This window comes from Ceratotherium simum, chromosome 4 (genome assembly GCF_057802395.1).
Source record: "Ceratotherium simum simum isolate JZ-2026a chromosome 4, ASM5780239v1, whole genome shotgun sequence".
Classification (NCBI taxonomy): Eukaryota; Metazoa; Chordata; class Mammalia; order Perissodactyla; family Rhinocerotidae; genus Ceratotherium; species Ceratotherium simum.
In genome coordinates, this window is record NC_141903.1 from 22,972,053 (window position 1) to 22,986,848 (window position 14,796).

General features: G+C 37.7%; 1 protein-coding gene across 3 annotated transcripts in view; it reads right to left on the minus strand.

Moving 5' to 3' along the window:
• Window positions 1-1,711: 1,711 nt before the first annotated feature.
• MRPL22 (mitochondrial ribosomal protein L22) overlaps window positions 1,712-14,796 on the minus strand; it is a 30,608-nt gene continuing 17,523 nt past the window's right edge. For 2 of the 3 annotated variants that reach the window (XM_004428604.3, XM_087429508.1), the window contains exons 4-7: window positions 11,434-11,499; window positions 10,356-10,433; window positions 8,678-8,747; window positions 1,712-2,543 (exon numbers count right to left, since the gene is read on the minus strand). In XM_004428604.3, coding sequence (XP_004428661.2) covers window positions 2,332-2,543; window positions 8,678-8,747; window positions 10,356-10,433; window positions 11,434-11,499 — 426 coding nt within the window. In that variant the 3' untranslated portion in view covers window positions 1,712-2,331. The remainder of the gene's footprint in view (window positions 2,544-8,677; window positions 8,748-10,355; window positions 10,434-11,433; window positions 11,500-14,796) is intronic. The other variant, XM_087429509.1, reaches the window with a different exon arrangement.

Here is a 14,796-nt window from a genome sequence, read left to right on the forward strand (position 1 = left end):
AGTGACTAACGGGTGGGTAGTGTAGACAGCGTGGATACGCTGGACAAAGGGAGGATTCACATCTCAGCTGGGATGGAGAGGGACAGAGAGACAATGTGAGATTTCATCACGCTACTCAGGACACTGGTACGCAATTTAAAACTTATGGATTATTTCTGGAATTTTCCATTTAATATTTTTGGACCACGGTTCATCGCAGGTAACTGAAACAGTGGAAAGCACAGCCACAGATAAGGGAGGACTACTGTATAAAGTGCTTAAAATAGTGCTAGGTACATAGTGCTACATGTAAGCTATTATTAGATTTTTTAACACACCAGCAGCAGTTCCAAATGAAGGCTTAACTTGAGATCACAAGCAAAGTTTCTTCATTAGAATCCAAAGTCTGTTTTGTGCTTAACTCTTTCAAAATAGTTTTAACAGCCTGACTGAAGCCATACCTTCATTTACATAATTTATAGTTATGACGTCCATATCACCACCTGGCTTGTTTTAGTCATACCGGAGGAAATCAAAACTTCGAGACCAAGAATCATGGAGCATCTGCACTGAAAGAGAGCACAGAGACCTTCTGGTCCACTGCTTCTCCAGCATGCACACCACCAGGGCACTTGTTAAAACTGCAAGTCCCCTGGTCTCCCACATCAGATTCCAGCTTAAACTGAGTCTGAGAGTAGAGCCCAGGAACTTGCATTTTTAAACAAGTTCTTCAAGCAATTCTGAAGAAAGCGGTCTACAGAGAAGACTGAGCCTCTTGTTTTATGGGTGAATGAAATGGAGGCCAGGGAGAAAAAGGACCTGCCCAGGGTCTTCTTTCCAGTTAATGAGTATCCCAGGACTACAACGAAGGTCGCCTTTTACCACTCCAGTGTTATTTCCATGATTCCATGCTACAACCACTTAGGACCCAGAATGAATCTGTCCTAACCCTCAGTAGCTTATTCCACTGAGCCCTCTGCCTTTTTACCCAAGCGTTAGGGTAAATGGAGAGGCACAAAAACCCATCTGTATATCCATTAGGTATGCAGAACCAGGTACTTTAGAAACCTAGTTTAAATCACAGTTCCAATATTTACACGCTGTGTGACCCTGAGATAGTTAATCAAATTTTGTGTGCTTTGGTTTCTTCCTTTATAAAGTGGCAAAACAAGACCGATGTTTGCAGGATGTTGTGAAGAGTTATGTAAAATACCAGCACAGAGCTTGGCAAATAATGAGATCTCAGTAAATAGTAGCTATTATTAATGCATCTTAAAACACGGCACTGAAACTACATTCTTCATTTGACTAGAGGAGTGTTCTCAAAGTGTGGTCCCCCACAACAGAATCACCTGGAAGCGCTTGTTGAAAACATAGATTTCTGGAACTAGCCCCTCACAAGACCTAGTGAATCACAATCACTGGGGCAAGACCCAGAAGTCTGCATTAACAAGCAAGTTCTTTCTCTGCATACAAAAATTTGAGTAACACTGGACTAGGACTGTAGACAGGGTGCTTCTCGTCAAAGAAAACACATGTATCATTGAGAGCCAGGTAGTGCTGAACACTCTAATACTAACAATTTTCGGCTCACAAGAGGTGAGTGAGTGCCACCTACTGCCTTATTCTAGAATGCAGTGCTGAGATTGGTTCCATTCCTCTCTCAGTAATTGAATTCACTTTGAAAAACGAATCCATCCTAAACAAGATATCCAAGCAATAGAAAGCACTGTCGGAAGGAGACATGAAAAGTCTTTATTTAACTACAAGAAAACTTCTAAGTTAAAAGGCTTTTGGAATTTTAGATTTACACATCTCACAAACTCCTGTAATTTCAAGTTACTGCTAAAACGGTAAAGGAAAACATAATCCCTCACCCATTGGCCTATGCCAACAGTGAAAGGAAAAACAAAATCACAGAATCTAAAACACTGCAATGAAACAACATGCAGCCACGCTCACCACCCCGGGCCCAAGAGAAAATCGAGGGAAATAAAGACAAGCTTTCTTCTCCTATAACGTTCTACTCAAGTCCGGTGTCAAAACTGCCACCTGCAGGACACTAGTTGGAAAGTTAACGTTCCCTTCAAAAGGCACTCAAAAAAGCCTTCTGAATTACAGTCTGTCACTATATTTAAAACTGATTTCCCCTTCCAAGTTGCAAATGCATACATATATCCAAAGCCTCAAGAGAGATGGACAAAGCCTTATAAATATTCATATAAAACTAGCAATTATACTTCATATTGCAATAATTTGATGTCAAATCATAAAAAGCATTTGTCTTTAATTTTTGTTTGTTTTTAGGAAATAAATGGAAAAATATATACACTGTGGAGTCTGAATTCCCCATCATAGAGTGTGAATGATGGTCCGGTTTCGCAGCTCCTGAATATACTCTTTGGCGTGGCTAACTGCTGTCTTTGGTGCTTCACGTGGAGGTGGGGGGCCTTCCACCAACTTCACAAAATAATGGCAATAAACTTTCTCCATGATCCCAAAGTGACCTCTGCCGTGGTATCGGATGCGTTTCAGGTACTGGCCTCGCCCTGAGGTGGACTCAGCTAGACAGGGAAGAAAAAGAGAATTATAGGAAATGACTGTATCCACAAGACTACAGCTCAATCAGCTGAGCAATTTCTGTCCTCTCCTCAACTGGATTCTATGACTATATGAGCTCACTGGCTGCCTAGGGCAGGCTTGTCTCAAAACAAATATCTCCTGAGTTTATCAAGGACCAGGATCTATTCTAGGTGTTGGAGAAACAAGAATGAACAAGACTAGCAAGGGTGGTCTGCCTCCATGCAGTATAGATTCTAGAGGAGAAAGACAAAAAATACACGTGATCATTTCAGTTAGTGACAAGCACTATGAATAAAGTAAAACAGCGACATGACAGAGAACGAGGGGGTGTTGGGGGCAACTTCAGATTGGGGGGGGTGTCAAAAGAGATTCTTGAGGAAGACACATTTGATCTAAGACCAGAATGAATCATCCATGCAAATATCTAGGGGCAGGGTATTCCAAGCAGAGGGAACAGCAAGGGCAAAGACCCAATGGTGCAAATGTGTCTGGCTTGTTTTAGGAACAGAAAGAAGACCAGCCTGCTGAAACACGGTAAGCCAGGGGAAGGGTGATACAAACAAAGGAAAGAGACTAGAGATGAAGGCAAGATGACAAAGAGCCCTGTAGGCTAAAGTAAGGAGTTTTGATTTTATTCTAATTGTGATGAGAAGCCACTGGAACCAATGGTTCCCAAATGCTGGTCCTCAGGCTAGCTACATTAGACTAATCTAGAAAACATATTTAAAATGCAGATGCTGAGACCACATCTCTGGAGATTCTGACTTAGCATATTTGAGATAGGCCTTGGAAATTACATTCTGAGCAAACACCACCCACCCCCTTCTTCCCTCAGTAATTCTGATTCACGGCCAGTTTTAGGAACTGCTGCATTACAACTGCCCCTCATCTCCCCTCCCCCATTCTGCATGTCAAAGTCTGACCTTGTAAAATTTGAAGAAATCTTTTTTTTTTTTGGTGAGGAAGACTAGCCCCGAGCTAACATCTGCTGCCAATCCTCCTCTTTTTGCTAAGGAAGATTGGCCCTGGGCTAAGATCTGTGCCCATCTTCCCCTACTTTATATGTGGGATGCCTGCCACAGCATGGCTTAATAAGCAGTACATAGGTCCGTGCCCAGGATCCGAACCTGCAAAACCCGGGCCACTGAAGCGGAGCACGTAAACTTAACCACTACGCCACTGGGCCGGCCCCTGAAGAAATCTTTTAAATAGTACATAAGAAGAAATCTGTTTACCCATAGTATGTCAGAGTAGTAACCACCTTCTACTATTTTCTGAATTTATTTAGTCAGTTACTAAGTTAATAAGCCTTTTAAAAAGGCAAAATCTATAGAATACATTTCAAATTAATCCACTTCAGTACTCACCATTCTTATATTCTTACTGTGACATGACTTTATAAATACAGGGACTATATCAAACTATGCGCTTGACAACCCTCTAACTACAATCCTGAAATGGGTTTCAGCAGAAGCACCCCAGCTTTGCCAAAGAGAAAGCTAAGGATGAGTGATTAAGAAAACTGCCTAGGCAACTAGAAGGATGTGCAGCTATGACATACAACTATCAACTGGGGCTTTGGGGGAAAAAAATAAATAAATAAAAATTATATGAAAAAAAAAAAAAAAGAAAACTGCCTAGGGTCTCAGTGAGATAAGGAAAGAGCTACGGCCCTTACATCAACTTCATCTACTGGGCACTAGAGAAATATGCTTAAGAATTTCCAAAGAGAAAGCAGCATTATACAAATCATTTTATAATGAAGTACCACCCTGGTTTCTAGATCCACCCGTCAGGAGGAAACCTACAAACAAGAATACCAACACCTGGGAAGAGTGTAGAAAACTTCTAAAAAGCATTTTACAAACACAATGGCTGCTTCCATCGAAAATTACGACTCTACTCAACTTGAGCACCAATTTCCAAATACTCTGAGGATAAGGAACACTACTCCAGTGAAAGAAGTATTAAAACCAGCTGACTGTGCAGCACTATATAACCTACCAAAATACAATGATCAACCCCATCAGCGTCTATGTTAACTACCCTTTTCCTTCCATCTTCCCCCAAACACATAAGAGCAGATTCAATACCTGCTAACTGCCAGTCAGGATTTCATCCTAAAGCCATAAAATATCATCTGCCTACCTTATGGCACATAATGCCATCATTTTTTTATGTCAAAACAAAAACATTAATTCTTCTGAAACACTAATGTTTAACACACTACACAGTATTCTTTAACACACTACACAGCTACTCTGAGGTCTGAATGAAATTAGGACTTAAGAGTATAGATTCCAAATTGTTTTCTAGTCTCCCCTCCTCCAGTCTCTCCTCCACTAATTCCGTATGTTAGAGTTCAAACCGCTTTTGTATGGAACCATTTCAATTAAAATGAAACAACATGTAGAAGCCGTCTGTAGTGTGGATCTGTCCTGACTGAAACATGGTGGGGAGAGATCCAAACTGTGCCATTCATTCACCCAACAATTATTTCTGAGTTCCAATGGGGTGCCAGGCTCTATCCTGGGCTGCAAGGATACAGCAGTGACCAAGATATCAAGAGCGCTGCTGCTTGCCCCAGGCCCCACTCCTGGAGGCCTCACAGCACAATTTCAAAACCACTACTTACAGTTAATAGTCTTAAAACACTGTCTTAATAACATAAATCTCGTCCCAAAACTTCTCATGGTTCCTCTCCAATACAGTCTGAACCAAATGCCACAGCCTGCCATGTTCAGCCCTCTGGAATCCAGCCCAATCCACCCTTTCAATTTTATCTACTCTACCTCAACCCTCTACTTCCTTCACACTATTCTACTCATGTACTACACAATTATTGTTCACTCCAACCTATGTGCCTTTGCTTGTATGGTTATCTCACTCTGAAAATCTTTTCTCTTGGACACTCTTTCAGATCCCCAAAAGCCTACCTTCAAAAGTCAAATTTTGCTAGAAAATCTCCATGACAATTCTAACCCATATTGACCTACTCTTCTCTACTCTGACAATACCATTTATCTGTATTACTCTTTTTGGTCTCAAATCATATGCTATCTTACATAAGTGTTTATGTTTCATGTGTAAAAGTTACTTCCTCAACCAAACTTGTACTCCTTTTGTATTGCCCCAAAAGTTCATGTTCCACAAGGAAGAGAAATAATTTTGAAATACATCCTCTGCTAATTAATGTCATTTTTTCAATACCAGATGTTTGTGGTAAATTTGCTTAAATTCTAAAATGAGTTTCAAAGTTTTCGAAGTACATAAAATACTAACAGTGTACATGATTTTGTTCCAACTCAGAACAATTTATATATTCTTCCAAAGAACTATTACTGTCAAAGAACAAAACTACATGTGCTAAACATTTTAAATTGCTATAAAAGATGTACTATCACCCAACTGTGTGAGGAGTATGCACATTGAAGGTACTCAAATACTTTTTGAATGAAAGAAAAAAACATTAAGACATCTCAAAACTGGAAACAACCTTCTTAAGATAATGCCCAAGAGGTACCATGTATTTAAGTTATTGTCAATATTTCCTATTACTAGTATTTAGGTGAATGTGAATCTTGACATTTTAACATTAGACACCCTCTCCTCCCCACTTCATCATTCTTAGCCCAGAAGACTGATTTACAAAAGTCAGTCAATCACTTTCCCTAAAGGGAATCACTTTAGATGCCATGAATCACTAAGCAGTGACATTTCATTAGTCCATGTCCACTTGTTAAGGCCTATTCACAGTGTCATTAGTCATCACTGTAAGTTTGAAAAGGAAATGAACTTTCAAAATCTGTGGTCACACAACACCAGGTATTAGCTTTAGCCTGATGACAGGCATTTGAAGGAATTACCATATAATGAGAACACATGCAACCAAAAAAGCACTTCCCTTAAAATCCTATACTTACTTATTTCAGGGGACTAAAACAGCCATTGCTGAGCCAAAATGGTAGCCAACAAGTAACTAGTCTTTCAAAGCTCTAAAAGAAGTCTATGGAATGAAATGTCTAGGCCTTTTCCATGAGATAAATTAGTTTCCCACATTTTATAGATAAAAATCACTAGGATACTTGTTTATTAATAGCTTTCCAGGCCTCTCCTCTGGGGTTTCAGATCCAGTGGGTCTGTGGTGAGGCCTGGGAATATGTATTTTAATAAGAACCTCAGATGATTCTTATCAGGGAAGTTTGGCAAATATAGGGATAAAATGTCTGATGTCATGGTAAGATACTTCATGTTCCTAAGGGTACTCATCTCTTTTTCCTTCATAATGGAATTGGGTAGCAATACACTTAGCAAACGAGTTTTTAAAATCATAAGACAAATGCAAACTTATCAGTCATACTCAACAAAGGAGATTTTTACATAGAACTAGAAGAAAAAAAAAGGTGCAGGTAGGGCAGAGATTTTTCAGCAGAAATGTGCTAAGGAGATCAATGAATTAAAGGCCCATTCACATAGGACTGGTTGAGTTTATTTTTGCTTACTAGCAACACTGGACTGTGCTCCTTCATTTGGGAAGACAGGATTAAGCTCCTTACCCGGTCTCTCCTTACTACAATTATTGAAAACGATTTAAAGACAAACTCCATTTGTATCTGAATTCCATTCTAAAGTGTTGTCTGTCAGCTAACAAGCCTGTATTCCTATGAAATTGAATAAAATTCAGTAAATTTGATTTGATATTCAGTCATAGAGCAGGAAAGGTCACCAGAGGTTTTAAGCAAATGGCCTTGCTCTTCATCCATTTCATCTCTTCCAACAACTCTGGGCCCTCCCAGCATTATTTATTCATGCTGTTCCCAGAAGAAAATTCTTACGATTAACTCCCGTGGCCCTGCATCTTCTGAGTTGCCATTTTGATTTCCCTCTGCATCTATGCATGTGGCAGAATATAATTAGGTATACAAGATTCAGCTCTAAAATAAGATATTTCAATTGAAAATCATAACTCATTTGAATTTCAGAAGTAGGTATGGTTGCCAGCATCAATTCCAGGTGAATTGAGGGGAGATTTTAACTTAACCAGAATAAATATCTCCAGTAGGGCAGAGGTGATGTGACAAAGCAGAATTTAGATGATTTTATTTTACTCTGTTGAAAAATTACAAGGCACAACTAATTTCCCCAACAATGATTAAGCCTTTTTTCCTCCATTTGGAGAGTAGCAGTTCTCCATACCTCAGATTTAAAATATCTTTAGATAAAATAGTCCTTACATGTAGGTTTGGCGTGAGAAAATTTTGCTTCAACATCAACATCTTTGTTTGATTAAAAAACCGCTGAGGTTAGGAATAATTGTTGCTGAAGTGAGAAGAAAACATTAACTCAAACTACTGCTCCACGTTACTGTAGTGTTGGAGGGGGCAAGAGAGCTTTGTAACAAACAATCTCTTCCTAGAAAAAGAGCTGTGTGAAGGTATGCTACAAAAAAAATCCCTTACATTTGTACAGTGCATCATGCTTCCCAAAGCATTTTCACTTACATTAATTTAATTTGACATGGAACAAGCATACAAAACCAGAGATAATACTTCAAGATGTAATAACAAAGGGGAGCAAACACATCTGGGTCATCTGAGCCATCCAAGGCCCCTTGGCTTTTACAATTCAACAGATGTTCCATTCTAGTAATTGGAAGATTAAATTATAGGACCTTTATGGATTAGGCACCTAGCTTAGCACATTAGAAATAAAGACAAATAAAGATTTTTCAAGTCCATCTACAATCCTTTATTTATCTCCTTCAGGTTGACAAAGAATTCATTTAAAAAAAAATCAGTTACATTCTTTTTTAGTTTTATTATGACTAAAGGACCACTCTATGTACCATCTTGGTATCCATTATTTAATAATTATTAGCAGTAGGTTCATGATCTCTGTCTCATTACAGAACAGGTAACAATTAAGCAGTAAGGTTATTACCATTTGCAACAGACTAACATTAGGATGCTGAAGGCTGAAGAATAAGCTATTACCAGCAATTTTCACTGGCAAACCTAGTGCTAAGTAGTTAGATATCAAAGACTATTATTAGATAAAGAACTTGGCATCACTATTGGAAGACATTTTCCAATGCTAAGAATATTAAAGATCTTACCTATATATAAATTGGATCTGAATTCCACATTGTGGTCTCTCACTGCCATATCTTGTGCTTCTAAGAGAACCTTAAACAAGGAAAAGAAAGGCATTCATATGGCTGACCCTGAACTAAAACAGAATTAAATTTCTCATTTCTTGTTGTTATCCCTATATCACATCCCTCCATCTTACAGTCAATTTTAAAAAGAGAATATCGAATGATAGCACTAAGAAGAAGGGATACAGTGAGCTTTCCTTCCTCAGAGAAGAAGTGCAAATGCAAGGAACACAGTCCCTCCTGCTAAGTTTAAAATGGAAGGTGTGAGCTGTAAAGGAGGAGACAGCAGCACTCGAAACGGTAATGAACATCATATCTTTGAGTCAGAGACTTGTCAAAAAGTTCAAGAAGCTCAAGAGCTAAATCTTACTGAAAATTCTTAAATTTTGGATCCGAAATAACCATTAACAACAGACAAGTAGAGAAAATTGTACTTGAAAATTTCCTTTAAAAATTATTAAATTTAGGGGTCGGCCCGGTGGCACAAGCGGTTAAGTACGCTCGTTCCACTGAGGCGGCCCGGGGTTCCCTGGTTCGGATCCCACGCACGCACCGACGCACCGCTTGTTAAGCCATGCTGTGGTGGCATCCCATATAAAGTAGAGGAAGATCGGCACGGATGTTAGCCCAGGGCCAGTCTTCCTCAGCAAAAAAGAGGAGGATTGGCATCGGATGTTAGCTCAGGACTGGTCTTCCTCACACAAAAAAAAAATTATAAAATTTATACTTCATACATATTTTGAATTAAGTTAACTTCCTCCAGACCACATTTTTAAAAACAGGACAACTGTTGTCAGAAACAAAAAAAAAAAACAGATCTTTCACTCCTTTAAAGATAAAGAACATAGTACAAAGCTGGGTACACAACAGACACTTAGTAACTGCATTCTGAATTGAATTAAATAGAGGTGTTACAATGGAACCTCTTAGAAGTTTGAATCCAACAATCTCAACTATTCAACTACTAAACTAAAAAGATAAGATCTTACTTTAGGTGCAAATTAACTGGAATATAGAAAATAATGCTGATATACCCAGATGTCCTCAACTCAGCTTTTTGAAACAAGAATACTCACGTGCCTCGAATGAGTCAGCACAAATACCACTGGCACATTTTTATGTAGTGAATTAGCTATATTTAGAGCTAAAAGGGTCTTAAGAGATCATCTAACCCAATCCCACCTAGTTTACAAATGAGAAAAATGGAACCAGACAGGTTAAGTGTCTTGCCCACAGACACAATAGAAACTGTCAGAGAAAAGACTAGACTCCAAGTCTCCTGAGTCCCAGTCCAGTGCTCTTTGCACTCAACTGCTTATAAAAGCATAAGCTCTCAGTTGTGGAATTGACAAATAAAAATTTTCTAAAAAATATATCAAGCCTCAAATCACGAAAAATAAGATTCATCACTTCATAAACAGACAGTAAATAATAAATAAATGTCTGGTGCAAATAAAAGCACCTCAGGAAAAAAAAAATACTTAAAACATGCAATATTCCTAAGATACAAGGACATTAGTAAAACTGAGTGCTTTAAATCTATATTATATAAACTATGCATTTACACCCGGAAATTCAGGGAATTCAGGATTTAGGCTGACAGCTATGCACTCTCTCCCGTCAAATCTTAGTTTACCTCTCTAACTATTTGGGCCCCTTTTTTGTCACTGAATTCCAACTGAGCCAAAGCCTGGTCAATGGACATTCCTCGTATCTAGAATTAAAGGGTAACAGACAAGAGAAAATAAACAAATTAGTTTACAAAGTCAATGTTGCCTTTTCAATGAAAAGTAAAAGCCTTACATGATCCAAATAACTTCTAAAAATAGCTAACTAGTTATATGTCGACTATAACTCAATAAAACTGGGAGGAAATTTTTAAAAATAGCTAAATAAATTCAGGCAAAAGAGAAGAAAACAAGTTTGAGAAACGATTCCACTGTCTTTAAGTCAAAATCAAACAAACATTTTGACCATAAAATCTAGATCATAATAGTTTCAGTAATATTAAAAGAGAGAGCACACATGACAGAGAGAGATCACAGATTGTCAAGAACCACACTAGGCATTAAAGGCATCTTTTCCTACAGGATAAATGTATTACATGTATATTTGCTGCTTTTGTCTCCTTTCATATATAAATTTCATTTTCCAGGGGAAAAAACATTTAAAAAGCAACAGTTTTGAAATATGTTGAATCAAATTTTACAGTAAGTAAGCTTGCTTCCTGGATTCAATGGTTATAGTCAGATTTCTGATGCCTTTGTTTTTTTTTCTTTTTTTCTTTTTGGTGAGGAAGATTGGCCCTGAGCTAACATCTGTGCCAATCTTCCTCTATTTTGTATACTGGATGCCACCACAGCATGGCTTGATGAGCAGTGTGTAGGTCTGCACCCAGGATCTGAACCCAAAAACCCCAGGCCGCTGAAGTGGAGCGCACAAACTGAACCACTAGGCCACCGGTCAGCCCCCTGATGCCTTTGTTTTAAATATCTATGTATCCAACATGATTTAAGCTCTCAGAAGAAAGGTAAAAATTAAACAAAATCACTCATCTCTGAGCAATCATTTTTGGAATACTTACCAATTGTTTGAACACATAATCATATTCCTCACTTTTGAAGAAATCAAATTTTTTTGATTTTTCAAATCCTGAGGGGAAATTCATAGCTCCTTTTCCTAAGTATCATATGGTAATAATCACTTTAGCTTACCAATTTTGCCAAATACCACATCTTGTCTTTGCTGTATTTTATTTGCCTTCGACAATGGTAGATTTCCTTAGAAATAAGGGGGGAAAAAAACTTGAGCAAGTTTATCAAATGATAGTAACATACTGTTAATAAAGTTTTTACTTTCCAGGCTTAATGAAAATGCTGATACAAGAAATATAAACATTATTAAGAATCTGGAGATTCTTTTTCCCTACAGAAAGTTATATTTTTCCAGTCTCACTACGTAAAAAGATTACTAAGGGAGAAATAGAAACTATAAAATGGCTAGTTTGTGCCAATATTTGCAACATTTCTATCCAGAGGAATAGCAAAAGATTTAAATGAAAGTATTTTGAAAACATTTAGCTGGCTAAAAGAACTAAATGAAAGGTACAACAACAACAACAAAAATTTTCCTGTCAGTGAACAATGGTGAAATGGACAAAATGACTGTTTACATAGGAAAGCCAATATTCTAGGTATTTGGTAAAGAGCATAGATTCTAGAATCAGACTGCCTGAGTTTGAATCCCAGCTCTACCACGTATTAGCTATAGAACCCAAGCTACTCAACCTCTCTCTGCTGAAGTTTCCTCTTCTTTAAAATGAAGATAACAGTACCTACTTCATAAAACTGTAATAAGGATTAAACAAAATAACCTATGTAAAGAAAGCACTTTACAGTGCCTAGCACATGGTAAATCTTAGTAAATCTTAGCTTTTATCTCCTATTTATAGTGGTAGGTATATCCTATTTAATTTTTTTAATCAATTATCCATTAAACAATTTATAGTTCACAAAGCACTCTTCAAGCCCATTATTTCATTTGACCTAACTTTATGAGTTGGGAGAGGAAACATTTTATAATCCTTTTACAAAGTGAAAATTAGAGAAATCAAGTGACTTGTCCCAAGACCACACAGGTTATAAGAGACAAAGCTAGAAGTTAAAGTGCCATACAGGGAAGAACGTGAAGTGCCTAATACAATGTCTGGCAGGTGTATCTTTCAAGTTCCCTTATGACTCTAAAACCCACATTCTTTCCACTACTACATCACATTGCCACTTTTGAAAAATAAGAAAATATGTGTCAAGAAAAACAATAGCAAGGAGATCTTAGAACTTTCTAACATTCTGATTCCTGCTGGAAATTTTCAAATGCCTTGGAAATGGCAGTTTTCTCAAGTGGCTATCTTTTAATATGTGGCAGATTTCATTTCACTTGCAAAAGAAACTGACAGTCTAGGGCCGGCTCCGTGGCTTAGTGGTTAAATGCGCACGCTCTGATGCTGGCGGCCCGGGTTCGGATCCCGGGGGCGCCCCGAGGCACCACTTCTCCGTCCAACGTGAGGCCGAGTCCCACGTACAGCAACTAGAAGGATGTGAACCTATGACATGCAGCTATCTACTGGGGCTTTGGGGGGAAAAAACTGAATAAATAATAAATCTTTAAAAAAAAAAAAAAAAAGAAACTGACAGTCTAAAAACTGTAGCAATAGCCTAATCACATTTTCAGCAATAAAATGTCCTGGGGAGCACAGGAGAGGAAAGAACAACTGTCATGACTGATAATATTAATCTGCAAAAATTAATACACTCAATAAAATCTTTTATATAGAAACCTCTTCAATTCTTTCCCACGGTGGGCTATCTTAAACCTGAATTGTTTATGATTATCTTCAAATTTTGTAAAAAAGATAATGTAATCCTGGCAAGAACATGGGAAAAAAGAAATCAAGTGTTTACAAAAAAAGGGGGGGAAGTTATTCAACCTCCTCTTCTAAAATTAAAAAGCTCAACATTTACTTTAGGCAGGTACAATGTCTAAGGGCACTTTCTAAAGATAAACCAGACAAAAATCTCAGTAAATAAACCCATCATGGCAAATAGACAGAGTGGTGAAGTTGGAGGTCAGAAGGTGTGGTTAAATATCACTGCTATTAACTAACCTATCCAGTAAATTAGGTAAAGTTAAGTTAGGATATAATGTGCAAAATAGTTATTCAAACGAAGTAAAAGTCTAAATTATGAAATGTCTAAACCAGTAACTTTTTTTTGTGAGGAAGATCAGCCCTGAGCTAACATCTGCCAATCCTCCTCTTTTTGCTGAGGAAGACTGGCCCTGAGCTAACATCCATGCAGATCTTCCTCCACTTTATGTGGGATGCCGCCACAGCATGGCCTGACAAGCGGTGTGTCGGTGCGCGCCCGGGATCCGAACCTGGGCCACCAGCAGCGGAGCGTGCGCACTTAACCACTATGCCATGGGGCCGGCCCCTAAACCAGTAAATTTTAAAGAAGTTAATTTATTTTTAAATGCACATAATAACTCAAATGACATCACCTAATAACAGTCCTTACCAGAACCTTATGGGATCTACATGAATGACTTATAAGCACGACTTATTATCAGTACGTCAATTAATCCATAAATTAAAAATATGCCTCTTATAGAAATGGTTGTTCAAACAGGTTTGATATAGTCTCATTAAATTTTAATTTATTTAACATAGCTGCTTTCAGAGATATTGCAAAAGTAAACTCAAGCGCAAATTAACAAGGTCTGGTTATTATGAAGAAAGCCATTTAATTTCTCTCTGGCTTATTTTCTCTACCACGGTGAGGCCACATGTATGATAAAGTCTACATAGGCATATATATTGTTTAGAAATTGGTGCTAGCTAAATGAGGAAGGTAGCCTTAAAAATATGTATTAGGAGTGGCCTAAAACGTGCCTAAATTGGTGACATTCATTTTAACTTCCTGCTATAGGATTTCTTCACTACCCCACCCACTATTATTTGTTTAACTACATACTCCAATGCTGAAGATCAGAATGAGGTAGAACTGTAAATTATTATCTGGCCCTCTTTTAAACTAGAGATAAAACTAATTTTTAAAATGTTTGCAGCTAGCAGATTGGCAAGTCAAAGGGACACTGCACATAATGGCACAGTATATGAAATATGTGGCTAGATGAGCAAATTATTCCCCATTAATAAGCTAGGGATTTATGAAGGACATTAATATTTCAGTCATAGCAGGTATAACTGATGCACCAATGTCAATTTACCAAATACTATTTAAAGTCAGAAAATAAGGTATTTTCCAAAAGTCATAATCTGTCCCCAAAAGGATTACTTACACAACAAAATCTGTGCAAAATAGAGAATTAAATTTCGTTTCTCCCAAGTGCCTATATAAAAATGAAACCAAATGTCTTCACACAGACACTTGTATAAGGAGTTTATATGATACAAAAAAGTTAATCAAAATAGTTTCAGTAAATACAATATATAACCAATGACTGGATTACATTGTCCTTCATTTGCTCGAGTTAAGTAGATGATCCACTAAGTGGAT